This window comes from Tarenaya hassleriana, unplaced genomic scaffold (genome assembly GCF_000463585.1).
Source record: "Tarenaya hassleriana unplaced genomic scaffold, ASM46358v1 Cleome12, whole genome shotgun sequence".
NCBI classification, from domain to species: Eukaryota; Viridiplantae; Streptophyta; class Magnoliopsida; order Brassicales; family Cleomaceae; genus Tarenaya; species Tarenaya hassleriana.
The window spans coordinates 2,547,850-2,574,592 of NW_010962392.1; the positions used below are offsets into that span (position 1 = coordinate 2,547,850).

General features: G+C 39.7%; 8 protein-coding genes across 17 annotated transcripts in view; 4 read left to right on the top strand and 4 right to left on the bottom strand.

Moving 5' to 3' along the window:
• Positions 1-163: 163 nt before the first annotated feature.
• Positions 164-2,722, bottom strand: LOC104806673 (protein REVEILLE 8-like). Its single transcript, XM_010531674.2, has 3 exons — positions 2,323-2,722; positions 1,547-1,755; positions 164-948 (listed from the first exon to the last, which is right to left on the bottom strand). The coding sequence occupies exons 1-3, from the start codon at positions 2,594-2,596 to the stop codon at positions 370-372; spliced, it is 1,062 nt and encodes a 353-aa protein (XP_010529976.1). The 5' UTR covers positions 2,597-2,722; the 3' UTR covers positions 164-369.
• Positions 2,723-3,643: 921 nt separating this feature from the next.
• On the top strand, positions 3,644-6,092 carry LOC104806674. 6 transcript variants are annotated; one of them, XR_002023859.1, is made up of 5 exons: positions 3,644-4,457; positions 4,542-4,614; positions 4,851-4,932; positions 5,043-5,095; positions 5,843-6,092. XR_002023859.1 is itself a non-coding variant. In XM_019201768.1 (4 exons), exons 1-3 carry the CDS (start codon positions 3,780-3,782, stop codon positions 4,919-4,921), a joined length of 822 nt encoding a protein of 273 aa, XP_019057313.1. In that variant the 5' UTR covers positions 3,644-3,779; the 3' UTR covers positions 4,922-4,932; positions 5,043-5,633. The 6 variants fall into 6 exon arrangements, 3 of the variants coding, with proteins under 3 accessions (XP_019057313.1, XP_010529977.2, XP_019057314.1); XR_002023858.1 differs by lacking the exon at positions 5,843-6,092 and adding an exon at positions 5,641-5,833; XR_002023860.1 differs by lacking the exon at positions 5,843-6,092 and having other exon boundaries at positions 4,859-4,932; positions 5,043-5,633.
• A 3,899-nt stretch (positions 6,093-9,991) lies between these two features.
• LOC104806675 (homeobox-leucine zipper protein HAT1) lies at positions 9,992-11,533 on the top strand. Its single transcript, XM_010531677.2, has 4 exons — positions 9,992-10,364; positions 10,496-10,764; positions 10,852-10,931; positions 11,015-11,533. Exons 1-4 carry the CDS (start codon positions 10,208-10,210, stop codon positions 11,292-11,294), a joined length of 786 nt encoding a protein of 261 aa, XP_010529979.1. The 5' UTR covers positions 9,992-10,207; the 3' UTR covers positions 11,295-11,533.
• A 648-nt stretch (positions 11,534-12,181) lies between these two features.
• Positions 12,182-14,636, bottom strand: LOC104806676 (palmitoyl-protein thioesterase 1-like). The gene is made up of 12 exons (XM_010531678.1): positions 14,517-14,636; positions 14,303-14,413; positions 14,110-14,194; positions 13,926-13,977; positions 13,758-13,832; positions 13,579-13,629; positions 13,325-13,387; positions 13,171-13,236; positions 13,042-13,080; positions 12,813-12,935; positions 12,597-12,689; positions 12,182-12,505 (listed from the first exon to the last, which is right to left on the bottom strand). The coding sequence occupies exons 2-12, from the start codon at positions 14,385-14,387 to the stop codon at positions 12,365-12,367; spliced, it is 873 nt and encodes a 290-aa protein (XP_010529980.1). The 5' UTR covers positions 14,388-14,413; positions 14,517-14,636; the 3' UTR covers positions 12,182-12,364.
• Positions 14,637-16,130: 1,494 nt separating this feature from the next.
• LOC104806677 (ras-related protein RABD2c) lies at positions 16,131-18,942 on the bottom strand. Of its 2 annotated transcripts, XM_010531680.2 has the most exons (9): positions 18,752-18,942; positions 18,068-18,140; positions 17,805-17,852; positions 17,657-17,704; positions 17,494-17,565; positions 17,225-17,380; positions 16,955-17,058; positions 16,525-16,660; positions 16,131-16,256 (listed from the first exon to the last, which is right to left on the bottom strand). In XM_010531680.2, the coding sequence occupies exons 1-8, from the start codon at positions 18,763-18,765 to the stop codon at positions 16,567-16,569; spliced, it is 609 nt and encodes a 202-aa protein (XP_010529982.1). In that variant the 5' UTR covers positions 18,766-18,942; the 3' UTR covers positions 16,131-16,256; positions 16,525-16,566. The 2 variants fall into 2 exon arrangements, with proteins under 2 accessions (XP_010529982.1, XP_010529981.1); XM_010531679.1 differs by lacking the exon at positions 16,131-16,256 and having other exon boundaries at positions 16,383-16,660.
• Positions 18,943-19,378: 436 nt separating this feature from the next.
• Positions 19,379-21,427, top strand: LOC104806678 (50S ribosomal protein L19-2, chloroplastic-like). Its single transcript, XM_010531681.1, has 5 exons — positions 19,379-19,476; positions 19,607-19,954; positions 20,351-20,437; positions 20,525-20,658; positions 21,172-21,427. Exons 1-5 carry the CDS (start codon positions 19,447-19,449, stop codon positions 21,278-21,280), a joined length of 708 nt encoding a protein of 235 aa, XP_010529983.1. The 5' UTR covers positions 19,379-19,446; the 3' UTR covers positions 21,281-21,427.
• A 205-nt stretch (positions 21,428-21,632) lies between these two features.
• Positions 21,633-25,069, top strand: LOC104806680 (vesicle-associated protein 2-1-like). 3 transcript variants are annotated; one of them, XM_010531686.2, is made up of 8 exons: positions 21,633-22,522; positions 22,652-22,796; positions 23,173-23,283; positions 23,400-23,481; positions 23,572-23,687; positions 23,776-23,907; positions 24,219-24,287; positions 24,630-25,069. In XM_010531686.2, exons 2-8 carry the CDS (start codon positions 22,779-22,781, stop codon positions 24,765-24,767), a joined length of 666 nt encoding a protein of 221 aa, XP_010529988.1. In that variant the 5' UTR covers positions 21,633-22,522; positions 22,652-22,778; the 3' UTR covers positions 24,768-25,069. The 3 variants fall into 3 exon arrangements, with proteins under 3 accessions (XP_010529988.1, XP_010529985.1, XP_010529987.1); XM_010531683.2 differs by having other exon boundaries at positions 23,213-23,283; XM_010531685.2 differs by having other exon boundaries at positions 22,701-22,796; positions 23,213-23,283.
• The window catches only part of LOC104806679 (GATA transcription factor 26-like), a 4,601-nt gene continuing 2,746 nt past the window's right edge, over positions 24,889-26,743 (bottom strand). The window contains exons 4-10 of one of the 2 annotated variants that reach the window (XR_770644.1): positions 26,726-26,743; positions 26,434-26,506; positions 26,259-26,362; positions 25,974-26,163; positions 25,762-25,882; positions 25,263-25,676; positions 24,889-24,981 (exon numbers count right to left, since the gene is read on the bottom strand). Coding sequence is in view for 1 of the 2 variants with exons in the window: in XM_010531682.1 (XP_010529984.1) it covers positions 25,429-25,676; positions 25,762-25,882; positions 25,974-26,163; positions 26,259-26,362; positions 26,434-26,506; positions 26,726-26,743 (754 nt within the window). In the remaining variant the exon portion in view is untranslated. Of the gene's footprint in view, positions 24,982-25,155; positions 25,677-25,761; positions 25,883-25,973; positions 26,164-26,258; positions 26,363-26,433; positions 26,507-26,725 lie in introns of those variants that run through there. The other variant, XM_010531682.1, reaches the window with a different exon arrangement.

Below are 26,743 nucleotides of genomic sequence, written 5' to 3' on the forward strand. Positions count from 1 at the left end.
CACACACGAAAATTTCATTAAAACATCTCAATACATTATTAACACGCATACAAATTCAATGCATTTTCTTTTTTTTGGGTCAACTGTTTTAATAGGAAATTGAACGTCACGCGAACCGAAAAATCACATCTGATTTAACATTTACCAATAAGAATCTAAGAGATAAATAATTTTTTTTGGTGCCTCTAATATTCAAAGATGAACAAGTTATACACCCATATACATATACATAACAAATTAACAATCTTATTTAAGTTAACGCAAACGGCGAAAACAGTCGATGTTATATCTAAGGTGAGTCACAGGGCTAAAAAGCTAAACCACATGAGTTTTTCAAAAGACCGAACTGAACAATCCATCAACGGAGCCTTAGACCGCGTGAATAGGGCTGTTCATGTCGGAACTATCAGAGGCCGGATTCGGATGAAAAGCCGATTGTCTTGACGAGGATGATGATCCCCCGGTAAGGGTCAGGGAACGCGACTGCTCAGAATCTCTGATGGATTCTCCAAGGGTGAGCTTAGAAATGCCGAGAAGCTCATCCACGTTGATCGGGGCTTTCGAGTGCACTGCCCTCGGCCGATGTATCTCGTGAACCTCTTCCTTCTGGGCAGGCTCGGGGATGTACCCAACAGCAGGCCATATCGGGACCGGGAAAGAGGAGAAAGGCGAGAAGTAGGTTGGATACAGTACAGGGAATGAAGCAGGCAGTTGTAGTGGTTTGTTCTCCTCTGCTTTGGAGGATGAGGAGGCGGTGGCTGCTGCCATGGGCGGCTCGCCTGTGCTAGATTTGGTGGAGTCCATGGATTCGCATTCTTCAGTTCTCGGAATTGATGGAGCAATAACAGGAACTGGAGCTGGAGGGAGAACAGGAAGAGGGTCGTTGCCTTGAATTTGAGTTTCTGTGTGACAGTTCACGAGTTGCGGCTCCATTGGAACATCTGATATCTGCAAACGAGATTACATTATGAGGTGAGCACCACAAAAAGAAGAAGCATAAACCGAAATGGTGCTCCAAATGACAATTCAGACCCGTCCCCAAAAGGAAACCGTCTACGTTTGGGCAAGAAGCCTGCACGGCTTTATTCCTTGCGCTTCGGAATCTTGTACAAAATCTCTTGCGAACAGGATCTAATTGCTACTACAACAATAAGCTCTAAACCGCCTCATTTCAATTCAAAATCTGTCAAGTCGTTGGCATCTTGAATCAAACTTGACAAAGTCGTAAGCGAACCAGACGCCTGATTTTGACAAAGAATTTGGCCATATGATGTCCACATCAACAATATACAGAAAGTGCAGAGGAGAAGTTCCAATTAACCCGTCTCAAATCAATTCAACCCACCCTTTTTACCGTATTCTCATTTCATAACCCCTAAAAAGCCCAGCACCGACTTTTTTCTAAACTAGGATTTAGTCAGCTCTTTTCCTGACAAGAAAGACAACAGAAAGAACTCCAAACACATCCACTGTTGTTAGAATATGCAGATAGAACCACTCAAACCAGGTTTTTTTTCCTCAGAGAAGATAAGAGTTATGTACTAACCTCGTCTGGAACCATATCAAAGAGACTTGAACGTCTTTTACGGCGAGACACATTGGACTGTCTCATGAAGTACTTCTGAGCATGGCTCGCAACCTGTGTCGGCGTTCTTGTAGTCACGTAGTTTCTGGAGATACCACGCCAATCGCCTTTTCCTAGCTTCTGTAAACCCAATAAGAACATCCTATGCTCCTCTTCTGTCCACGGTGTTCCTACATAACAACACAAGTAAACTAAACCATTATGAACCCTTAAAAGAATCCAACGATTGAAAAAAAAAACCATATGGGTTTATAAGTGCAATCAAATGGGCTAACAATCAGCAAGAATTGATCAATTTTCTTGCCAAAACCCACCATGCATGGAACCAATACAATTTGATCGGAAAGGGACTTTCCACCAAAAGAACAACAAACTATTGTAATGGCAATCAATCAAGCCAAGAACCAAGCTCGAGACTTGTTACACAATCCCAGAGAATCTTTAAGAAAAGGGATACAGTACAATCAACAAAACGATTGCTAACAAAGCAATTTCAGTTCCATTGAATCAACTCCTATTGCGTAAAAACGCGCATGTGCAAACAAGCAAATATGCAGAAATGAGGTCGAAGTCTAGTTCGAGATTTGCAGCCGATAATTCGATTCTTCAGCATCTGCTTGAACGAAATCGCAGCAATGAAATTTCAAATGAATTCGCTAGAAGATTCGAAGAAAAAAGACACCAAAAAGGGGTAAAAGAAATTGGGAAATCAGAGACGAAAGAGGGAGTTGAGATACCTTTCTTCCTCTCGCGGCTGGAGGAGGGGCCGGAGACGAAATCCTCGGAAGCGTAACCGTCGCCGGCGGCGTGGTCGGGAGTATCTCCGGGAGAACCCGGATAGTTCGACCCGGTTCCACTATGCCCACCCGCGTAGTGGCTGAGATTGCCCATACTCGCACTCTTCCGGATCGAGCCTTCGGTGAGGCGAACGCCGAAGAGCTTGACCCCTCGGTTCGGACACGTCCGAGAGTTGTGGCCATTAAGATTGCAGTGAGAGCACCGGCGAGTCATCTCCGACCGGGTCGTCCTGTCGGAGCCGGATCTGAAGGGAACAGAATCGGACCCTCCGTTACGAATGGAACGGCATTGGCAGCTAATCTCGCAAATAGATAAGATAACCTGATGACGAAGGGAGAGAATAATAACGGTTGATATGGGCCGATTAATTCCACAAAATATGAAATTAATTTATCTGGTCGGATTTTATTTTTTGCGTTCGTGGTGTGGATTTCGTTCCGTTGACCTGCGGTCAAACCAATTAGGCATATCTTTTTGTATTCCTAATCCGATTAAACTAATGATAAGTTTAAATATCCCGAATTATTTAAATAAGTTTAAAAAGGCTTTTCTTTGTAACACGGTCCATGGACTTGGTGATATTCACATCATCATATTATTTAAATATTTCGCCACGATAACATATAGTATTCAATTGAAGCTGAATATTATACACGTGGATTACTCGTCAACGTTTCGAAATAATCGGATACAAGATATTAGTTATTCATGTGAATATTAAGTGCATCCACGTACGGACCCGAATCTCACCTGAAATTGCCCCTTTTAATTTCAGTTCATTTTAATTATCATATGGAGAAAACATATTTAAGAAATTCAGGAGTTTTATCATGCGACGACGGAAGATTAATAAACGAGAGAGGTTTTGAAAGGAAATATTACTCAAATATCCTACTTGGGTCGCAACAATTTCAGTGTACACCACCGAAAAAGAAAAAAAAATTTCAATTTTAACCCACTTTTTGGTTGGAAAAGTCCAAAATACCCTTTTCGTTTTATTTTTTGTGACCTTATTACGACTAACATATAACTGATATACCACTAAAATAAGACAGATGATTTTTTTGCTACCTTTTTTAAAATCAATTGTAACTATATTTAGAATTAATTACGAAGTCGTAATAACGAAGTTGTTTTCGAACGGATAAAAATCACGTATTCATTAAGGGTAATATCGTCTTTTCACACGAAAAAAAAGTTTTCTTGTGTACACGTGAGATAGTTGCGAACGAAGTCGTTCATTTGAGTAAAATTCCCGTTTTGAAAGGCAATTCGCATGCATCTTCTCTGTAATTTCTCTTCGCGCTTTCTGCGTCGTCCCTCTTGGGTTTTTACTTTTTAGGGTTTTTAGATCTTCAATCTCTCCCTCTATACGTAAAGTTTCTGCACCGTATATATGTCTGCTCCGCCGATCTCGGATGCGCAGTCCTTCCGTCGCTTCACTTCCGCGACCCTCCACGCCTCCGCCACGACCGATGTGGAGCCGAAGCTAGGAGACGAAGTCCACCGGGGTTCGTCTCCGGCGCCGGGGATGGCCGACCGAGGAATCGGATCATGGTCGACACGGCAGCAGCGCCTCTCCTTCTCCTCCCTGGCTCCGTCATCGGCGAAGCCCGTCCATGAAAACCAGAAAGGGCTTGGAGACGCGACGGCGCGTGAAGAGCAGCGGGCCCTGCCGCAGAGAGGGGAAGTTCCGGTGGACCGGAAGGAAGAGGAAGAGGAGGAAGAGGAGGGGGAGGTGAAGAGGACGTGGAACTTACGGCCAAGGAGGAGCAGTGCCGGTTCGAAGAAGATCAATGGCGTGTTCTCGCAGGAGGCATGCGGCGGAGGCGGTGGACTTTCGGAGGTAAAACACCAGAAATCCGGCGTTGGAATGGAGCCGAAATCGAGCAGACACAGAGGGGTTCAAGCAGAATCGCGGGGATTAGGCGGCGGAGAGGGAAGGAACGAGAATCCGAGGCTATGGGTTGCTCTTTCGCGAGACGAAATCGAAGAAGACATCTTCAGCATGAGCGGAAACAGGCCGTCTCGTCGGCCGCGAAAGCGACCGAAAACCTTGCAGAAACATCTCGATGTAAGTCTCAGGTGTTGGAGGAATTGCGCCACGCTGCTACATATATCAGCTAAAGCTTTGGGGTTTTTTTTCCTTGTGTTGTAGGTTATGTTCCCCGGATTGAGCCTTGTGGGACTGAATGCTGATTTGCTTCAGAGCAGCCAATTCTCAGTCCAAGGTGCAATATCTTGCTTACTCTATTCAACTTAGTTTGCAAGCCCCGTTCTCTTAATTAATGGACTCTTTATACAAAAGAAGAATGGATCTCGATTGACAATCAGGTACTGATGATTCAAAATCCGTAACCGGATGTTGAGAATCGCAACCACGGTATTATTAGTCACTGTAAATTGGATTTGTAAAAGCTGCGTGATGAGTGGTGCTTTCTTTCTTTCGCTTGTAACCGATGACAAGAACTACAGAGTGTCGGTAACTGTGATTGCAGAGAAGAGATGATCAAGGAATGCGTGCCCGCGAGGCTTTGATGAAGGAAAAGGTCTGTCTTGTGTCCATGCTATTGCTGCCTTGTGGCTCTGTTTTTTTAACACGTTTCTTTATGTGTAGTGTTTGACACAACAGTTGGTACTATGAATTTTGTTGTTGCAGTTGCGGGGCCGAGATACAGAACAGTAAAATACAATGGATGTCTCTCCTTCGAGGTATATGAAATGCATTTTCTAGTTTCAGGGTTTACTAAACATAATAGGAAGAAAAATCATTACATTACAAGAAAGTAAATATGGGTAAAGGTTATATATATATATATATGGTTTCTAGTTTTCCTTTCTGGTAGGCAGAGATCTGTGTCCCTTCATTTCATTTCCTTGTTCTTGTTACTATGACAAAGAAAATGCGTAAGGACTAGCAAATCAAATGTGAAGTTTGATCTGATCCTCAGGACAGAGCATAGATAACATTAATCACAACCAACTGGATCACTTTTCTGCATGATCCTGCCATCATATCCTACACCATATATATCTTAGCTAATCTTGGTGAGGGTTACATCTTTTTCAATGTGTCCGGCCATGGAGTTTGCAGTACAAATGAATGGTATATTTGATCAATTATCCTACCAATTCCATTAGTAAGTGTGAAAGTAAAATGGTAGATCGGAGATGAAGATGGGTGGTATGATTGCTTGATAATTTTTTTTTTTTTATATTTCGAAAGTTCAGTGGATTTTTTGTCTAACTATATCTAGGAGTTCAGGTGAATAACCTCTCCAAATGAAGATCGAATTTAGGGCAAGAAGAAGTTTTGTTTCTTTCCTTATCAGTTGGGTCATCTTATTTTGATATTTTTTTATAAAGAATATATAAGAATTGCGATTTACATATCAAACATGAATGAGAATCATTTCTTAGAATAGAATTTCAATAATTTGGTTGGATGGGCTGATTTAGGAGATTCAAGTACTCAAGAATGCGAACTCAATTGAAAACAGCACAAACATTCTCTCTCTCTCTCTCCCTCTCTATTCTATTATGTTATTGTTATGGGAAATGATTGTTTCGGGTCTATAGGAAACATAGGGTTATGAGATGTTTAGCTAAGCAATGCTCCATTGCAAGACATATGATTGTAACATTTTTATTTTGGTTGGGGGGTACAGCAAAGCAAATATTCAAAAGTCATCTAGAGAATCAAATGACGTCTTTGTATATCTATCTGTCTAATATCCAAAGTGATTTACATGTTGCTCTTCACTTCATTTAATTGACAGTATCATAATACCTAATACCCAAAAATTTTAAAAATTTAAAAAAAAAAATAACTGATTGAGAAGAATGGGAGGGGAAAAAAGGGAACCTCCTCGAAGTCACAATCACCAAAACACGCGCACGTGATCACTCACTGTTACACACTTTGAATATGATAAATACCATCCGACAAATACTTTACTTGCATGTGATCTTAACATCGACTACGTCTATTACATTTACCGATTCTATGTATCGTTACACTTTAATATCGTCTCTCTGTGTTTCCGTTGTTGTGGTGGTTATGCAATTGTCACAATAATAACAAAACAAAACAAAAATAGTTGGAAAACATAATCATTTAATCGCGTCATTGAATTGATGATGATACGCGATGTGATTTGATTTGTTTGGGCAAAAAATTAAGAGAGAGAATTGAATGGAATCATGTGCCATTGTACTTAGAGAGAGAGAGAGAGAGAGAGAGATTCCCTAATTCCACCAACCACTCACAAATTATTCCTATCCCTCAAAACTTATGGTGACTTCTGCATCTTTCAAAAACACCAGAGAAATTCAAGTAAATATTCTTCCCCAAATAAAAACTTGAATTTGGGTTGAACCACCAAAACTTGGGTCAAAACTCATATCCTCTCCTACCTACCATACTTCTTTCAATTTCCCTTCCATTCATAATTTTATTTTTTTGGTAAAATTTTATTTTTTTGGGGTAAAATTTCACTCATAATTTCGTCTCAAATGAATAATGTCTCTCTCTGTCGAAATGCAGGAGTGCACGTGCAACAAAACAAGAGCAAACCCAAACTGAACTTTGCTAAATTATTCCAAACGTTTAAATCAAAATCATATGGCGAGCAGCTCAGCCGATCACATGGCGTCGGACCCACCTCCTCCTCCCTCGAACTTTCACCCGACGGTCATAGACGATCTCCGTCCGGCTAACGAATAAGGACAAAACCATATTAATATTCTGTATTCGCCTACTTCGAGGGTTTTTTTACGTGGCGGTAATTTCGATTTTACTGCAACTAAAAGGTAACAACGACAAACAAACACGATCCTAAGATGATCATATCATTAATTACTGCAACCAACTATTTGAACGCAGGTTGGCCTCGCAAAGACAACTTATATTCCACGCGCGCGCGCTCGCGCATGTGAATGCAGATGGCTTCCCAGTTAATTTTGAACACGAACCAAAAAAAAAAGGAGGGAGGGAGAGAGAGAGAGAGAGGAGGTTGACCGTTGACCGGATACAGCGAGGAGAGAGGAGCCTTTGAACGGGAGTGCACGTGTGGGAGGAGAAGAGCACACGTGTGATTCGCTGTCAAAAGGGTGGTTTGGTTCGCGTAGGAATATGTGCGCCACGTAGAATCCACATGGGACGATATAATTGTCATGCACGAACGATCCATCTTGGTCCTCCCTCTCTCCCGCCACCAAATATTAATATTTTTTTTTTATGAAACTAAATATTAATATTCATTCCTCTAATATCACTTCAATTCTTAAATTCATATCTCCAACACCCATATATGTAGATTCCTCCTCCTAATCATATGATGCAAAATCTTAACTGTAAGATCGGCGTTTGTATATCTTCTAGGCAATTATATTGTTCATCTATATATATATATATATATATATATATATATATATATATGTATAAATTCAATAATGAATCCATGCGATCATTATTAACAATAACTATCGAGCATGATTAGGAAAATTAATTATTAGCAGCCGTACCTAAAAGCAAAACACATCTACGTCTCATCAAATGATTATAACTCGTCAAAATACAAATTAAAAAAAGTAAGTTTTATTTTAAAATTCATATTACCTCTTTCTCCAAACTTTACGATTAAAAATGTGTATAAAACATAAATTTATTCTAAGGGTTTGACGATAAGCAAAGAAGATATACATGGAAAATACACATTTTTCCTTTCCCAAGATCAATTATTTCTACCCATCTTTTAAACAAGAGGTGATGACTTCGGAAAATTCCAGAAGAAGCAATTTCATGACATTTTTGTGGATGTGTACGCTACTATATAGTACATGGTTGCTTCAGAAAAATGGAACAAATTTGTTTGGAAAATGTTTTTCAAAAGGAAATGATTGCAAAGAGAGAGCGTGGGAGCGTAGACCACACGCGACAGGGGAGAGCGTGAAGGAGGAACACGTGGGGACAGCTGAACGCCCCATGACGCTTTACTCGATATGTTGTCGGATCCAATGGAACTCATTGGGACCCACGAAACTAAGGAGATCTCAAGAACCATCATGCTCTCCATCATTGTCGCTCCTCCTCCGAATCTTTACTCTCTTTATACGGCGCGTTCGATTCACGTCTTCTCTCTCTCTCTCTCTCTCTCTCTCTCTCTCTCTCTCTCTCTCTCTGTGGAATCCGAGGAAGCGCGTCTCACTCACGCCTTTATGACGCGCTTCACGATGTCCATTTACCAAAAACATAAAATAAACTATTTGTATGATATATATATATAATATGATGACATCGTTCCTATATTAATATTCATTGTTCCAATTGTATTTAATAGATTTACGAGCAGTCTATGAAACTATTATTACCCCCATAAAAAATAGGAAGAAAAAATAAGACAGCACGAGTGGACACACTGGCCCATGGCAATGAATCCAAGTAGTATTGTCATTCATATATATATTATATATATATAATTATATATAATTTTGTGGTTACTTGAATAATATGAAAATACACAGACAATACAGTGCGAGCAGAGGTGAATGCATTATGAAGTGTACCAGACAAAGGAAAACATAAGATGTAAAGAACCATCATTCTGCAATTATAATAATTGTTATATGATAATTACTTTGTAATAAGTACTTTGAACTTTAATCATGGGCTCTTCTCGCCATGCTCATGATTTTGGTTGAGAAAAAAAATTGGGCGAAACAATTATGATTCATACGAATGATGTATATTATTTATTATTTATTTTATTTTTTTAATGTCCAAATATGTATTAGCCTCTATTGTTGAGGCAATGGTACAAAAACTTTTCTTGACATTATAACAGATAAACTACTCAACTTATATCTACTATAAACTTATGTAATTCAATGCGTAGAAGTTCAATAAATAACATGAATAGTTTATAATAATGTGACTCTGCGAGTGAAGCTTTTGATTGTTTTGTGAGATCTGATATTCATTTCCCATATATATATATATATATATATATATCCAACATGGATATGATTGGATCACAACCGCCGGTTGGCCCACAGCTTTGAAAAGGTTTAGATTCATGTGGATTGCATTGTCTACCAACCATTAGAATATGTCAGTTTTTTCATTTATATCATCATTAAATTAAGAGAATATACAAGAACAAGCGTACATATACATTTTGAGACGTGGTAATGTGAAGAAGGATGCATGATATTGGATCCCATCATCATGCATCACAGGGAAAAGGGGGATTGGAATTTTAGGTATTGCAAAATAAATAAATAAAAAATAATAATTATGAGAGTAAAAGAAGCACTAAAAGTGATGAGAGGAAAAGGGGGACAAGTTGGGGATAGAAAAATAATGGCAAGTGTTGGCAAAAGCCACGTTGGATTTCATTACATTTGGCCATTCTGACATCGTCTCATATCATTGGACTCCTCACTCCTTTCTATATATTAATCCCCTCTTCTCCTCTTCATTCACTCACCATCTCTCTCTCTCTCTCTCTCTCTCTCTCTCTCTCTCTCTCTCTCTCTCCTTTTTCTCTTCACACCACCATCAGGGCCTTTTTTCTCTTTCTCCTCTTCATTCACTCACCATCTCTCTCTCTCTCTCTCTCTCTCTCTCTCTCTCTCTCTCTCTCTCTCCTTTTCCTCTTCACACAACCATCAGGGCCTTTTTTCTCTCTGAGTTTATCTCCCTGAGATCCACCAGAAAAATCAAAGCTTTGGGGGTAAAAGGTCGGATCGAGGAGTAAAATAAGTTTATATTTCTCTGTATAGGAGAGGAAGATCAAAATCTGGGAGCTGGGTTTTGAGAAAATGATGATGATGACGGAAGAGGAGGACATGGGTCTGAGCCTCAGCTTGGGATTTGCACAAAACCATCGTCCTCTCCAGCTGAATCTGAAACCCACCTCTTTCGTCTCCAATCTCCACAAGTTTCCATGGAACCAAACGTTCGTTTCTTCTGCAGCTGGTACGCTTCCTTCAGTTCCAGATCTCCTCCATTTTTCACACATACACACACAAGAAGAGCCTTCCATCTTCCTTTTTTTCTTGGAAAAAATCTGAGAAACTTACATCCAGTATATATATTTTTTTTTGCAGATCATCAGAACCCACCATTCCTGGGAGGAATCGACGTGAACAGGGCGCCATCGACGGGGGATTGCGAGGAGGAAGCGGGGGTGTCTTCGCCTAACAGCACCATCTCGAGCACCATTAGCGGCAAGAGAAGCGAGAGGGAAGGAAACGACCACAGAGTATCCAGCGACGAAGAAGACGGCGGTGAAACCTCCCGGAAGAAGCTCCGCCTATCTAAGGATCAGTCCGCCATTCTCGAGGACACCTTCAAGGAGCACAACACTCTCAATCCGGTAAGTCTATCTCTCTGATGAAGAAAGAAATTAAAAATGCCAACTTTGGACGAGGGCCATTGAGTAATTTCGAAAAAAAAAATGCAGAAGCAGAAGATGGCACTGGCAAAGCAACTGGGGTTGACTCCAAGACAGGTGGAGGTGTGGTTCCAGAACCGAAGGGCAAGGTGAGAAAACTGAGCGAATTTCCATTTGTACCCCTCTGGATGGGTCATATTTACGAGCGGGGGAGTATGTTATCGTGCCACAGGACAAAGTTGAAGCAAACAGAGGTGGACTGCGAGTACTTGAAGAGATGCGTCGAGAAATTGACGGAAGATAACAGAAGGCTTCAGAAAGAAGTGGCGGAACTACGGGCCTTGAAACTGTCCCCTCAGTTCTACGGCCAGATGGCCCCACCCACCACTCTCATCATGTGCCCCTCGTGTGAGCGAGTCGCTGGCTCTTCCAACCAGACGGCCCAACGCGACCGGTCCCGCCCCTTAAACCCGTGGCTCTCAGGTCCTAGCCGTATGGCTAAGGGGTCGTAATATTGCGTGATGTCGAGGGGTATTTTGGGTAAGTCAATGTATGTGGCTGTGGTGAGGGTGTAATGTCATGAGCGGAGCCGTTTTGTACTTTGGATGATTGAACCTCCTCTCCCACAAACGAAAGCCGTGTTTCCGTCTTTATTTATTTCCGTTTGAGGCTAAATCGGTTCATATTTATATGCTAACAGTACCAACAGCGATTTGATTTTAATTTACAAAAACATTTTAATGGTTAGAAACTCCAAAGTTTTCATATATTATTAAGAAGGCCCGAGTTTGTCCTCGTGAAAAAGGGGCATGTTCCAACATATGGGGCGTGCGTGTTTTTGTCCATTTCTTCGTTATATATATATATATATATATATATATGAATTTCCCTCGTAAGCCCTAAAACATGTTGCCACCTTAAGCAAAGTTGATTTGTCACATCCTTACCTTTTCTCTTTCTAGGTAAAATCCAAAAAAATATTTAAGTTTCACAAAATAAAATCTAAATTTTATTTTTTATCTAATAAAATTTTAATTTTATTTTTCAATAAAAAATAAAAACGAATTTTATAATATTTATCATTTTTTAACATCGATAACATCCTGATATCATTATATATGGATAATAACGTGTTAAATATGGTTAAAGTATTGATTTACCATATAGAATGTGAGGTACACCACATCATCATTCAGATTTTATTAAAAATGACAAAGATTACAGAGTTTAAAATTAAAATTTGAGATTTTATTTGATAAAAAACAAAGTTTAGGTTTTATTTTGTTAAAATTGAGAAACTTAGATATTTTTTGGATTTTCTCACATACACATTTATTAATTTTTTTTTTATAAAAGGATATAGACGTTTTGCTTGAAGAGTAAATAATTTAGGGTGATGTCTAGTAAAATCATAGTATTATAATTTGGGGCCTTTGATGGGCCATGCAACGAAGCCCATGGTGACTGGCAGATGGACGTTTTCTCTAATTTTTTTTAATTTATTAAAAAATAAATTTCGCTACTGCTGAAACCCTCTGGGAGAGAACAGATTAGGAGTCAAGACCGAGAGGGTTGGGGTTTATTAGCGAAGGTAAGGGACGACGTATTTAAGGACGTCGTCATGCGCCATTCTGATGTGCTCTCCCGCCACGCTCACGAACTTCACTCTTCCCGCGTCGTCTAATGTTTTCAGCCCTATCCAGTCCTCCTCGTACAGCTTTGTCTGTGTTTCAATCGATCGATGCTTATACATATGTATACGTATACGTATATACGTCAACAACAGAGTCAAAGGACAAGCCAGAAGAATCTACCTGCTGAGGAGAAAGAAGACGGTGGAAATCTCCATCTGGGTAAAACCCGAACCATGATGTTTCTTTCGGCACCAACACTTTGTCATCCTCAAACTGTAATTTTAAGGGATTGATTCCACAAAAGAAACCCAATTAAAGTGTTGACCATATATATATATATATATGTGTGTATATATTGTCTGAGTTTATATATATATGTATATAAAGAGAACGGACCATGACGAGGACCAAGTTGTGGAGGCTGGTGAAACGGTCCTTGAAGGTGGAGTTCCTGTCGTCGGCTTTCTCGTTGTTGAGTTTGGGCAGATACTTTGAGTGTTGCAGGTAGCTTGTTATATCCTGAATATGCATTCATTCCATCACATATATATATATATATACAGTCTTATGTAATGAAATAAGATTAATTTGATATATACTTTATATATATTCTGTAAACACTTACAGTTGGTATTTTGATGTAACCACTCGGAGCCAAACGATCCTGCATGCATGCCGATGATACATATTATATATGACTCATACATAATATGTGTGTGTGTGTATATATATAGTGTATATAAAGAAAACCTACTTGAATGTAGTCGCTGTAGATCTCGAGCTTGATCAGTTCATCTGCAAGTCGGCAGATTTCACCAGACTTCCAAATACAAAAATCACAAAAAGTTAATGAATGTAATAAACCGATGAATTAATTAAAATGCCGAAGAAATATCAAAGTTAATTACCCCACAGAGAGGGACTGAAGCGATGCCAGCATGAGGCCCTGCTAATGACACATAGTTCCTCACCTGCATTTATTATTATTAATTAATTAATTAATTAATCATATCTTCACTTAATTTCATAAAATTCCTCATTTTTAACACCATACACACATACATACATACGTATGTACATACATTCTTCCTCTTGAATGAGTTACATTGCAAATATGAATGAAAGTTTCATGTGTGTATATATATATATATATATATCTTACGGGTGGACCGCTGTCGCAGAACTCGATAAGGCCTCGAGCTACCATGTTTCCCTGTGGAAAAACCACACATTAATTACAAAATCAGATTATACATATATATGTTTTCGTATATTAATATATATAAATGGGTCAGAAATTATACGCATTAATAAAAAAAAAACTAAGTAAAATATTAGAACCTGGGACTGGGCGACGATGTTGTAACCCTGGCTCAGTTCTTTCAGCAGCTTAACCTTCTCACACGCAACGCTTGCCTGTCCAATGCCCACAAACAATCTTATCACCAACCCCATGCCATCCAATAATTATGTCTTAAACTATTTATTTGTTTATTTATTTATTTATACCTGTTTAGGCAGGGGCATGAACCAAGAATCGTCTTCTCCATCTCCGATTTCTCTGCAGAAACCAATATCCGATCGATCATTTTTATCAGGGAAACTTGTGATCCAAGCAACTAATTAAGCCAGCCATATATATCCTTATTCCCCTGTAACACCATTAACCCAACAAGAGAGAGAGAGAGAGTACAAGCAAAATCCAGGAGAGCCGGAGAGATTGCTGAGGAGTTGTGTGAAGTTACCCACTCCACCATTTGAGCATTGAGACCCGATACCTGCATCATTTACAATATATGTATTATATATATATGTATATGTGTGTGCGTGTGGGTGTGGAAGAAGAAATCAGACGAATGATGATTCATTCATTCGTCCATCATCACCATGAAGAAGTATGAAAGGAAGGGAGGAGGAAATGGGGATGAGGCCGAATAACAGAGCGGCAACCGTTACCACTGCAGACGCCATATACCCGCGATCACAAACGCCAAACGCTGAACAAAAAACACACACACATAATCCAAAGCGAGCGATTGGCGAATAATACACGAACTTTCGTGTGAAAATCAAAGAGGGAGAAGTGTGTCAAGTGTGAACCGTCGATTGGGAGTTGCGGCCAAGTAATACTCTCAAAATGAACGGCTCTGATTGGTCGATCCCTTCTCAGAATCTCATTTACTCTCTCCTCCTTCTCCTCTCTCTCTCTCACCAACACATTCACTCTCGCCTTCATATATATATATATGTATATATATATATATATATATGTATAGAGAGAGAGAGAGAAGATATTTTTAATAGAGAGATAAACTGTCAGTGTCAGATGTTACTTATTTTGCTTCTTGCGTCGGCCAATCAGATGCCTGTATCCTCCCTTTTCCCATTCCAGTTAAATGTAAATGTTAAATACCATCACATGTACACCTACCCCCAATTCACCAAAAAAGAATTTATATGTTTTTTAAAGGAAAAAAGGGTAAATTTCCTCAAGTTATATAATTCTTACATCAATATTTATGTTTCATACAAAGGAATATTAAATCTCTTTAGAAGTCGTGGATAAGATTGTGCATCCCATATTTGTTGAATACATTATAATAAATCTGTTCAAAGAAAAAATAATTCAAATGGTTTTCGTTGAATAAATAAATGCATACAGTCTCATGCACATATATTGTAGACAAAAAACATTAAATCCTAATACATTGTAGGAAAAAACACCTATTATACTGTATTTTTGTTGAAAAAAATGGGAAGATATGAACAATGATGTGTCTCTTCCCCTTAATTAGAGAGGGAGTCTATCTATGCCCACTTGGCATTTATAGACCTTATCTATCTAAAATCTCAATCTCTATAGTCTCTCTGTATACAAAGATCTCGTAGCAATCCGAAAACAACATATCCAACAGTTGGTGGTCCAATGGTTGAAAGGTAACAAAGTCATACTTAAAGTTTTGGGTTCGATTCCACTGGTGGGGAGAGATGCAATTTCTGGATCAAAATAGTCCATATACAAAGGCTGATCCCGAATCTAGGGTGGATGCAGTCGGGGCGAAGATCCGAAAAACCATCTCGTTATAAAAAAAAAAATCTGAAAACAACATGATTTACGTTTTTAGAAAAACAACCAACATGGTATTCGACGGCCAAAAAGCAAAAAACAAAACCATGAGGAAATACGAGATTTTCAATAACAGTAATGAAGATTTCCGACAACGAAATGTGAAATCATGACATTTTTTTCTCGGCATTTATATTAGATGGCTCCTTAACTAATAACTGACTGGTTAATGTTTTCTTATAATTAATAGGGCCAACCAAATTTCCGGCAGAAATGCAATGTGTACACTCGCACAATCGTCTGCATGGAGGGCCCATTGATAAAAAAAAATGCAATGTTATGACGTTTAATATGTGGGTCGTTCATTCATTGTGCTTGCAATTTATGAAACGGTTTGACTCCTTATACGCATTACATATACACATAAGATATTTGATTATTATTTCTGCATAACCAAAAGTTTAATTCTTTAAATTTGTATGGTACGTTTCCCACTTGTAAATATCTGAAATTATTCATTTAAAAATAATTTGCAGCGTGAATTTAATGACATGCTTCAAAATTCAATGCCAACATCGAATTATTTGTTTTATAAATTTTGTTGGTAATTTTTTTTTTGTAAATATATCTGCTGAACATTACATGAGTTGTTAGAAGATTGATTGACCACTTTCTTCACCTTAACAAACTTAACTTAAGAGTATGTAATTTTAAGAGAAGGCCTCAAGATGCCCAAAAGGAATCAGTGTGTGAGAACCTCATTCGCCAATGAACTGCAAATAAGAACACAATGGTTATATATATATATATATTGTATTTTAATGTGATTTAATTGTTAATGAAGAGGAGGAAGAGTGTATGAAAGGAAAATTTTTGAAAACGAGAGGAAACACATGAAATGATAATAAACGTTAAGGGCCTAAATTTCGGAAATAACATACATTTTCTTATTCGAAATTAGAAAGAATTTGGAGAAGTTTCGGGTGAACAAGGAGCGAAGTACAGACAAATCCAAAATGGTTTCTATTCAGAAGGTCTTACAAGCAAACGAATATGGAGATAAGACACTGATGGTTCCTTCCTTCAAGAGGAGCAGCAACCCGACTGCTGGGTTACCGGCTGCCCCCTTATTTGCACCGTCGGTGGCTTTGCGTTCCCCGCTGGTTGGCTCGCCATCCTGCATTAAAAACACCTCTCCCCCCGCACGTTACTATATGTATACACTACTTGCATATGTATTGTGGCTTATACATGTCTTATTCAGAGGACGACCAAAAGGTGAATATTACCATGGTTCTACGGAAAAGAATGGATGATTACTTAGTTAAGGCTTTAAATATAGTGTACTGGGGCAATCACCTACACAGTTCTACCTTTTTTAAGGTACTTTCTCAGTGAGGCCCCATTGACAAGTTGGAAGTATGTAAATACAATAACAGTGTGATATAACCCAAGGGAGCAGTGGCAGTACCTCGTCTTGATGGCAGCAGTCATTGCCATGAAAGCCTCTTCCACATTCGTAGCATTCTTCGCACTTGTCTCCAGGAATGGGATGCCCAGTTCATCCGCAAAAGCCTGGCCAATGTCAAGGGTGAAATCTTGTATCAGCGTAAACCATGAGATTCAGTTACTCCAGACCAGATGAATCATGTAAACCCCTCAGCCCTTTTGATCCACAAAGTGAGAATCTGATTCTAATCCTAATCTTTTCCAAGGTTCCCAATAGATGTATTTATGATACCTTTGCTGTCTCAGTCGACACAACTTTCTGTGAAGTCAAATCACACTTGTTCCCAACCAGTAGCTTATTGACATTCTCACTGGCATAGCGGTCGATTTCATTTAGCCATTGTTTGACATTGTTAAAGCTCTCTTGGTCTGTGACATCATAAACAACCTGCCCAAATCGCCAATAACATACTTAAAAACAATTCATAACTCAACACAAGGGTTGGGCCTCAGAAGGGATGTGTGGCACTCGGAAGACAACAGTAATGAGTGCGAACATACAATGATCCCATGAGCTCCACGGTAGTAGCTACTAGTGATCGTCCTGAAACGTTCTTGGCCTGCTGTGTCCCACTGCACACACGGCAATAGCAAAAGGAGAGTGATAATATGCTCATTCAAATTTGAAGTGATTAGGATCTGGATCTTGCTCAAGAACACTCACAATCTGGAGTTTGATGGTTTTCCCATCCTGTTCAACTGTGCGGATTTTCTGCATCACATCATCAGATCAGAGAGATTAATAATTTAATAATTTTGCCTTCGTGTTTTCGCAATCTGAGCAACTAAAGCAGCAAGTTGTAAAATCTTACAAAATCAACACCAATGGTACTGATGTAGCTATCCAGGTAGGAATCATCCTGCAGGACACAAAATGATCGAGTTAACAGGGAAGATGAAGTAACTGTGCACAAAGCAGCCGGCTTGGGTAAACAAGGTGAGAATCTGGTGATAAAATCAGGCTGTAATATAACAGGAGTTGGATAATACAATAAATTGTATTGCAACCTTATATCAGTGTAGTGATGATGATGATGATGATGGCCCATAAAAGAGCCTAAAAGCAACTACTTACAGCAAATCTCAGAAGCAAGCATGATTTTCCTACACCAGAATCGCCGATGAGCAAAAGCTTGAACAAATAGTCACTGGAAAACCAAAAGGTGGAAAGATGCGTAAGAATCTTCGTGCTTCGTGAAACATGCAGATCAAACAAGGTAAAGGGTTCATCGACAGTGATAAGCCGTTATGGTTCTCCACCCTATACAGGACACAACTTTGCTTATCCAATCTGTTACCCGGAAATACAAAACGCAGAAAACAAAATTCCCCAAGACATCTGAAGTTCCCTCTTGGGATCATGTCCAGATGATCTCTCGGATTTTCGTGTCTCAGCCCCCGTGATCACCATATGAGAAAAAGAGTGCCTATTGCATCAAATATGTCCCAGATTTTCAACGCAAAACCATGAATTTTAGGCGTACAAATCCCATTTGGAAATGAACTACGAAATTATCCGGTTGTCAACATGGAAATATATCTTAACCCAAATTTTCTGGATCTAATCGATTCAAAACCAACATGAGAAAAATCAAATCGAGACACCGATCATTCAAAATCATAAAGATAACGAGAAAAAACCGATTAGATTTTTGCCAATCCACCGATCACAAGATCCAAGCAAATCTAATAGAAACTAAATCACAATCACATAAGCGAAGCTCAAAGGAGAAACCGTCCAACAACAGAAGCTTCTTACTATTCGGGATTCATGGCTCCTCAGGTAGCTGGATCGATCTCCGGGAGGAAATTTGGCGGAATTCGAAATACGAATGGAGATTCCGACGACAGATCGAGAAAGAAATGGAGCGATCGTCGTCGGCTAGAAAGAGATGAGAGAGAGGGACGTAAACGGTGCTTGTTGTTGCCAAATGACGCGGTTAAGGAAGGAAAAAAGGCCCACGATGTTTGGTATTTAAATGGGCGCGGTTGGACGCTGACGTGGCAACGCCAACCCAGAGATGCGTAGAAGAAAACCAAATCCTTTTCTGTCATCTATTTGTATTCCTCACAATTAAAAATTCCATGATTCCATTCTTTGCTTAAATTATTGAAATTGACGACTAATTAGAGTTAAATGTGTTTTATTACATCAATTTATTTATTTTAATAGCATCATAACTTCTTCTATGAATCTGATTTTACTAGTAATAAACCCTAATTTTTCATTCTGGATTGTTATCTTGTTATATTTTTCACAAAGAAACCACAGGCCCAACTAAACAATGGTAGTAACTGTAATGTTACGGGCTTAAATATTTCAGGCCCAAATGAAGTTAAAAGTAAATGATCCATCAAGTGAATCACACGCGCGGATAAGATCACACGCGCGGATAAGGCTCTTTAATCCTTCCCCCCCCTCACCTCCGACTCCGAGTATCCGTAAGCGCAACCATGGCTACGAGCTCTCACCTTCTTCCTCAGGTTATTCTCTTCTCACGTACACAGCGTCATATTCATACGCTAGTTGTTGATGATTTGTTGTTTTGGATATGCGTTTATGATTACGTTGCTCCCCCGTTAATTGTTGTCTATTCCTTTGTTCTGGAGGCAGGCATTGCATGTGATCCCGAGAAACCCTATGCCATCGTCTAGGAATCTTGGGTTTTCTTCGTTTCTTTCACGGGGACCTACAACGAATCATCGGATGTCGGTTTCTAGGGGTTCTGGCTCGAATTTTGGCTTCTCAGTTGATTCTAGGGCGAAAAGGGAGTTTATCGTGAGAGCAGAAGAGAATCCTGAAGGTGAAGCTGAAGCATCTATGGATGTTATTGCGGAGTCGGAAACTCCGGAAGGTGAGGTAGAAGGAAACGTTGAAGTGGAAGGGGAAGCGGCTGAGGCGGTGGCGGAGGAAGAGAAACCTCCGAGGAAGCCAAGGGTCAAGCTCGGAGATATAATGGGAGTGAGTTGACGAATTACTCTGGACTTTTCCCTCCCTGCATAAGCTTGTTTGCATAGTACTGGAGTGAAGTGGTGTAGTATGTTTTGTCCGTGTTAGAATTTACGCTAAGTTGTTATGAAGTTGTTCTAATTAGTGGGAAATTATCTGTAGAAATATCATGGATTCCCCAAATTGTCAAAGTTTCCTTTATCATTCCACGAGGATGGCAATGGAGTTAGCACTATCTAGGCAGCACTAATTAGTTTGCGAAATCTCATTTGTGGGAGAGGATAACTTTGATGATGCCACTGTTAATCTTGATACTGCAGATACCAGTGATGAGTTTTCTTACACTCTCTCATGTAATGTCTTGTAGTAATTTACGAACTTAATTGTGATTGGTTTTTATTTGAGTAGATACTTAACAAGAGAGCTATCGAGGCGTCAGAGTTGGAAAGACCGGTACCAGACCTCAGGACAGGCGATATCGTAGAAATTAAATTGGTGAGCCTTCACTCTGTATAGCTTGGAGCCATTGTTTTTATGCCGCAAACTGAGGTTCGAGATTTGGGTTTGGTGGTTGTCTTATAGGAAGTTCCTGAGAACAGACGCAGGCTGTCCATCTACAAAGGTATAGTGATATCGAAGCAAAATGCTGGCATTCACACCACCATTCGTATCCGGAGGATGATTGCAGGCGTTGGTGTTGAAATCGTGTTTCCCATGTGAGTTTATTTTCCCTCACAATAACCATTTTAGTAAATCCCCTTCTTTCACTCTGGGCTCATGCAATTGTTCTCATATATTTGCAACTTTTCTTTGGGGGAGAAAAGTGATTGCTACTGCATTTAATCTGGGGTCGGTTCACAAAACACATGTAAACGAAGAGCATCGTAGTGATAGATCCTCTATGTAAATTACCAAGAGAGGGCATAATAAGAGCTAAAGGGTGCTTTAACTCATGGTTCTTCAATGAACGCAGTTCTGATTAGTACTCTTTGTTTAGTGCACAAAAGTAAATGAGCCGTTAATAGATCACCTTAGGTTCAACCATAAGGTAAGCCGTGACTATCCCTTTCCCTGCCCTGTTCTGCCCGGCCGAATTTGAAATTTCTGTGGTGGAAAAAGTCATCGTTATCGGCTTGCTTTTCATCCCACAGACATGATAATCCACACTTATTGAATGAGCCTACCATAGTTTGATTGATTCATATTGTTACCGTTTTGATATATGACAGATACTCGCCAAACATCAAGGAGTTAAAAGTTGTGAGTCACAGGAAAGTGAGGAGAGCAAGGCTTTACTATCTGAGGGACAAGCTTCCTCGGCTCTCCACTTTCAAGTGAGCAGCTGCCACTGTGGTGTGCTCCACATCCGGTAATCCTGCCTTCTGTAAGAATTTGCTTGTTTTCTTTTGTTTTGTTCTTGGACATTCTTCTCATGTAATTTTCATAGAATCCGTAATTTGAGAAAGCGTATCAAGATTAGTCATCTCCCGTCTTTTTTCAGTTAGGACCTCATCTTGAGATCAAACACACATAATTCGATTCTGTTTCCTTCGTTGTCATTTGCGTGCTCTGTCTCAGGACATTTCTCTCATCGTGGTTTCTTTTTTGGTACCTTTGTTTTGTTTCTTTGGGCTCTTTTATCTTCTTTTTTTAATAATCTGAAAGTTCACCGAATTTTTGGTCCAACTACAACTTTCAAAAGATCGGTGAAGTGCGAGTGAATATTCCTTCCCATCCGGGGTAAGAGTATGTTTTGCATGTTTTTTTGTTAGAGACCTGGAATCCTGACTCTACTGTAATGATCTTTCTTTACAGATTAATGTTCTTCTAGAATCCCAGACCATTACTTTGCTTCTCGTCTGTTTCTGTCCTTGCGGGTTGCTGTTGTGTTTCTTTAGATGCTTTTTTCCCCTCCCATTCTTTCCGTACCAACCAACATATTGAAACCTCTCTCTGGACTGGAAGTCTTGCTTGGCCGTGTTTACCTAATGGATTGAAACATGAGTGTGATTATGCATCGATGGACCTCTTATAATTGTTCGAGTAATATGTTTCATTTCATCTCATGTGATATTAATAACTAATGCTGTAACAATTCAGTTGTGGTGGTAAGCCGGGATTAAATAATTATGCATATAAAAATTAATATAATGGAGAAATCCCGGGGACAAGAAAATGGCCTACCACCTGAAGTATATGTTATACAATACCTTTATATAGTAACAGCCACGTCATCTACGTTCCCCTTTTTTCCCTCTCCTTCCTTTTAAACCGCTCCTTCCCTTCCAAACCCTCCAACCGTTCATCCCACGTGTCACTCTCTCTCTCTCTCTCTTCCGCCGCACTTCCCGGCGACGATGACGGAGGAAATCGCACGGAACTTCGCTGATACTTCACGTGGCCGCATCTCCTCGAAGGTTTCTCTCTCTCTCTAGAAGGAAAAGCTCCTTCTGTTCTCCGCCACCATCCGAACGACAGATATCGGCTGACCGTTCTTGGTGGGAGAGCGATTTCCGGGCCTACCTACAAGAAACTCTCCCACCAGCTTCTTCGCCTTCTACCTTTGATTTGTTCTCCCAGGTTTGACCCTCCGTTTTTTTCTCCCCCCCTCTTTTTTCCTGTTTGATTTTTTTTGTTTTTTTTCCTGGATTTTTTGGATTTTTTTCCGGTGGTTGGAGAAATTGTTGAGCTAGGCTTTCGATTTTGTAGAGAATCTCTGATCCGGCGGTGGTCTGTGTTTTTTTGCCTTCGAGTTCAGGAGATTGATTGGTCGGTCTTCGTGGTGGCTGAGCCATGACTGCCGGTGGCGTTAATCAGCTCATCTCCGTTCAACCCGATGAACTCAAATTCATTTGTAAGTATATAAGCACACCACTCTCGCGTCGTATATGTGTGTAAGAGTACCCTTGTAACTGTGCATGCATGATCATCTATGTGGTTTCTATTATTTACTTTGCCTTTTTTTTCTTCTTAGAATTGATATTTATATACAGATTCTATCAAGAATGAGTTGAAGTTTGGTTTGCTTTTCTTTCGTTACATCTAATTTTTTATGTTTTCTTCAACTGTCTTGATCTTAAGGTCTTGCCTTAATTAAGAAATTTCATCATGCAACCCTATGTTGGAGGAGATATCCTTAACCTATGGCCAGAATACTTTTGCCAATGAAGAAAAACATAGTCTTTGATGTGTTTTTTTTGGGCTGCTTTTTGCTGTTGAACCTATTTGAGGCATGCACTGATGATCACAAGATTCATCGTATTATGTCAGTTGAACTGGAGAAGCAAAGCTACTGTGATCTGAAAATTGCTAATAAAACAGAACACTATGTTGCTTTTAAGGTAATTCCTGCATCACTAGAACAGTTCTTTTTTTCCCCCTTGTCCGCTACAAGGTATTGGCTTTGTTCTTCCTCATGCTTTGCTCCATGCCTGTGTGAACTTTCTCTCTGGATCAGGTTAAAACAACTTCTCCAAAGAAGTATTTCGTAAGACCCAACACAGGTGTGGTACAGCCATGGGACTCCTGCATCATTAGAGGTGCAATGTTTATTCAGCAACATTGTCACCATTTTTTTATTTATTTTCTACTATTGGTGATGAAAAGAAACAAGATCTCCTTGGTTGCAGTGACTCTACAAGCGCAACGGGAACATTCTCCTGATATGCACTGCAAAGACAAATTTCTACTGCAAAGTACCATAGTACCTCCACATACCGATGTGGACGAGCTTCCTCAAGACACGGTAAAAAAAGGAATTTTTCATCCTGCAATCGTTTTGTTGCCATTCTTGATGGAACCCTGATTGCAGACTTTTTATGACTATTTTCTAGTTCACCAAGGACGGTGGAAAAACATTAGAAGAGTGCAAGCTTAAAGTCTCGTATGTCTCTCCTTCTTCACCGCATGAATCCTGTGAGAACACAACAACAAAGGGTGATGGACATGGCTCTGAAACCATTTCTGTGAGTAACAATCATCCTTCCAGATGAAATATGCATGTCTTTCTTTCAGTCCGTGGACTGCTATGAGCCAATGTTGTTGGCTATGATAAAGACAAACACTCCAGGGTATACAGTGTGTGAGTCAGTGTATAACCAAAACCTCATTTCAATGCTTTTTTCTTTAGTCTTTATATATTTTTCTTCATAAGGTGACTACTGCATCTCATAAAATTTCATACGAGGCTTCTGATTTCCTCCAAAGCCTTAGATATTTCCGCACGTGTTTTTCCTCCGCTTTCTCACTTTTCTTTCATCAATATACGTGTGGTCAGACCATACATCGCCTGAAGGAGGAAAGAGATGCGGCTGTTAAACTAATGCAACAGCTGCAACAAGAACTGGTATGTCTCAATAAACCCATCCTCGATCTTCTTTTTTCTTGATAACCAACCATGGTATTTGAGGTAATGGAGAAGCCACTTTGTTAGTATATATCTTTCCTGTCTGAAAAACTTACTTCATTGTAAACTTAACGAACGCTTTGGAACCACCCTAGCTAATGGCTGGCTATTAGTTGATAAAAGGAAGACTGGTTAAGTAGTTAGTCACCATTGTAACTTGGTCGTAGGTTTAGGCGTGAAGAATCACTCACACGCAATAAAACATCCAAAAATTGAGATTAGCATCCTAAGATATATATATACACATATATATATATTAATCAAACAACATTTTTTTTACAGGAGACGCTGAGAAGAAGGAAAAGCCAGAAGAGTGATGCAGGCTTCACCCTAAAGTTGGCAGCTATTGTGGGGCTCGTTGGAATCATAATTGGATACATACTAAAATTCACCTTTTCTTCGCCTCCCGAAACGATCTGAAACTTCTCTCCACATCTTCTGTTGAGTCGGATCGATCAAAATCAGAGTCGAAATGGCCGCCCTCTTCCCGGCTACTCTAAGGGTATTATTCTTGCTCTCCTCTCAGGGTTTTTTTTCCTTCTTTTTAGTAGTATCTGTATGTTCAAATGCTATTTGCTGCTTGTACATCTTCCCACCCAAATGGACAAATATCACTTGACTTCTCTTCCGACTCCTGTTAAGCAGAATGTTTCTTGTGGTTGGTTCTTGAAAGGGAAAAAAAATGCTCTGAGGAAATAATAATAAACAATAATATATTTGTCGTTTGTGGCCTACAAATACTTCACTTTTGTATTTGGAATCTATATATTATACCTTTCCCTTTGCGGTTTCTTTTCGTTCCCATATCCAGAAAAAAGAAACAGAACCTCTGTTCTTCGAGTTCATAAAGCTCACAGAAAAGAGGAACACAGGAAAAAAAAAGACATTTATATGATATATTTATAGACTCCATACCTCCTAAAAGAGCCTCAAAACTCGCACAAAAAATCCCTTCCCTTTCAAGTGTTTTTTCGTAATGCAGCGATCTCATATGGCTTCACTTCACCCACTGAAAAATACCCTAAAGAGTTATTTCTCTTTGTTATGGGGGAACACAGAAAGCTTGAAGCTTTTTCCTCACTTATGGCTGGTGAAGTAACTCTGCTTGAGGAAAAGACCCATTCAATGGCACATCCAGAAGAAGGTCTTGCTCTGAACCACCACAACTGCCTTCATACCCAAACGCCCCCCAGCTTTCTTCTGACTCAAACCTGACTTCCAGGCTTCTGGGGCTGAAACATGGCAAGCTGTCCTCTTCCCTCTCTTTGGTTTCTTGGTCTGCTTTTGTCTTCATCACCCGTTTGGGGATCCTCGTCACAGCCCTCGTCTCTGAAACAGAGACAGCTTAATCACTAATCACATGAAAGTTTAGCATCAGCAAAGACAACGAGCACAAGAATTTCATCTGACTTACCTGATATTTTCTTGTTTTGCCTCTCACTAAGTCTCTTAACGGCTGTGAGATTGCTTGGTGGATTTTGGTTTGGGATTCTCACGGTCGTAGTCGAAGAGTCCACTGTCCCATTTTTGCGTTCCTGCAACAAACGTTTTGAGGGCCATCCATCGTTCAGATCGGAGGAATCTTGTAATGCTAACGTAATAATCTCAAAGAGAATGAAGCTGAACCTTGAGTTGGTAATAGCTTGCACCCAAATGGGATTTAGTAAGATCAGATAAAGCAAGCTTCTTAAGCATCTTACAGCCTTCTGATATGGCACCTGAGGGCGAACACGTCTCAAAGACACCGTCTGCCACAAGTCGCTGAAACAAGGAAAAGTTCTCTTCGAACTGAGAGCTCTCGAACATGCTTCTAAGGCTGCAAAAACAAAACAACAAAGATCAGAATTCAGAGAAGTTGGCTGGATTTTTCTGCAAATGATTCAGTTTAGTTTAGCTTCAATCACTTCGAACCTATCAGGAGGGTTAACAGAGTCTATTCGAGGAAGCAATTTCATCAGTTGCTGCTTTTCGTCGTCCGTGAATTGTCCCACGAACTCATCAAAGTTGAAAACGTCCTGCAAAAAAAGTTCCGCATGCAAATCTCCAATGCATAGAACACAACTGTTCGGAGTTGTAATGACCTCACCTTCAAATCTATGCCACAAAGTGGTGAACCATGACTCCCTAGAATTTGTAATTTTTCCGTCTGAGACTTGGCCCTGCAACAAGGAACAACAAAAATTTGTTGGTGAAATTGGGCTTTCTCCTTTCCCGTTTCTTCCTGAAACTTGTACCTGAAACATTTTCATTTTTCACAATCATGGTATCCAAGATTTCCTTTTCACCCTGACTAAGCCCCTTGATTCTGATTTATGGGATAGGAGAAACCACGGTAACTACAAAAGGGTCAAAACATTATCACATATATAGAGAACTACCTCTTGAATTGCTCCTGC

Coding starts and splice junctions, on each gene's coding strand:
- LOC104806680 (XM_010531683.2), top strand. CDS start 22,736: ATGACTGCCGGTGGCGTTAATCAGCTCATCTCCGTTCAACCCGATGAA. Junction 23,482..23,571: donor GGACTCCTGCATCATTAGAG/GTGCAATGTTTA, acceptor CCTTGGTTGCAG/TGACTCTACAAGCGCAACGG. Junction 23,688..23,775: donor ACGAGCTTCCTCAAGACACG/GTAAAAAAAGGA, acceptor ACTATTTTCTAG/TTCACCAAGGACGGTGGAAA.
- LOC104806674 (XM_019201768.1), top strand. CDS start 3,780: ATGTCTGCTCCGCCGATCTCGGATGCGCAGTCCTTCCGTCGCTTCACT. Junction 4,458..4,541: donor CCTTGCAGAAACATCTCGAT/GTAAGTCTCAGG, acceptor CTTGTGTTGTAG/GTTATGTTCCCCGGATTGAG. Junction 4,615..4,850: donor CAGCCAATTCTCAGTCCAAG/GTGCAATATCTT, acceptor ACCGATGACAAG/AACTACAGAGTGTCGGTAAC.
- LOC104806676 (XM_010531678.1), bottom strand. CDS start 14,387: ATGGCGTCTGCAGTGGTAACGGTTGCCGCTCTGTTATTCGGCCTCATC. Junction 13,978..14,109: donor GGCTCTCCTGGATTTTGCTT/GTACTCTCTCTC, acceptor TGGTTTCTGCAG/AGAAATCGGAGATGGAGAAG. Junction 13,630..13,757: donor ACATCGTCGCCCAGTCCCAG/GTTCTAATATTT, acceptor GTTTTTCCACAG/GGAAACATGGTAGCTCGAGG.
- LOC104806678 (XM_010531681.1), top strand. CDS start 19,447: ATGGCTACGAGCTCTCACCTTCTTCCTCAG. Junction 20,438..20,524: donor ATATCGTAGAAATTAAATTG/GTGAGCCTTCAC, acceptor GTTGTCTTATAG/GAAGTTCCTGAGAACAGACG. Junction 20,659..21,171: donor GTTGAAATCGTGTTTCCCAT/GTGAGTTTATTT, acceptor GATATATGACAG/ATACTCGCCAAACATCAAGG.
- LOC104806673 (XM_010531674.2), bottom strand. CDS start 2,596: ATGACTCGCCGGTGCTCTCACTGCAATCTTAATGGCCACAACTCTCGG. Junction 1,756..2,322: donor CAGCCGCGAGAGGAAGAAAG/GTATCTCAACTC, acceptor GTTGTTATGTAG/GAACACCGTGGACAGAAGAG. Junction 949..1,546: donor TTGATATGGTTCCAGACGAG/GTTAGTACATAA, acceptor TCTCGTTTGCAG/ATATCAGATGTTCCAATGGA.
- LOC104806677 (XM_010531680.2), bottom strand. Junction 17,381..17,493: donor GTGGAGCTCATGGGATCATT/GTATGTTCGCAC, acceptor CGATTTGGGCAG/GTTGTTTATGATGTCACAGA. Junction 17,059..17,224: donor TGTCGACTGAGACAGCAAAG/GTATCATAAATA, acceptor GACATTGGCCAG/GCTTTTGCGGATGAACTGGG.
- LOC104806675 (XM_010531677.2), top strand. CDS start 10,208: ATGATGATGATGACGGAAGAGGAGGACATGGGTCTGAGCCTCAGCTTG. Junction 10,365..10,495: donor GTTCGTTTCTTCTGCAGCTG/GTACGCTTCCTT, acceptor TTTTTTTTGCAG/ATCATCAGAACCCACCATTC. Junction 10,932..11,014: donor TTCCAGAACCGAAGGGCAAG/GTGAGAAAACTG, acceptor ATCGTGCCACAG/GACAAAGTTGAAGCAAACAG.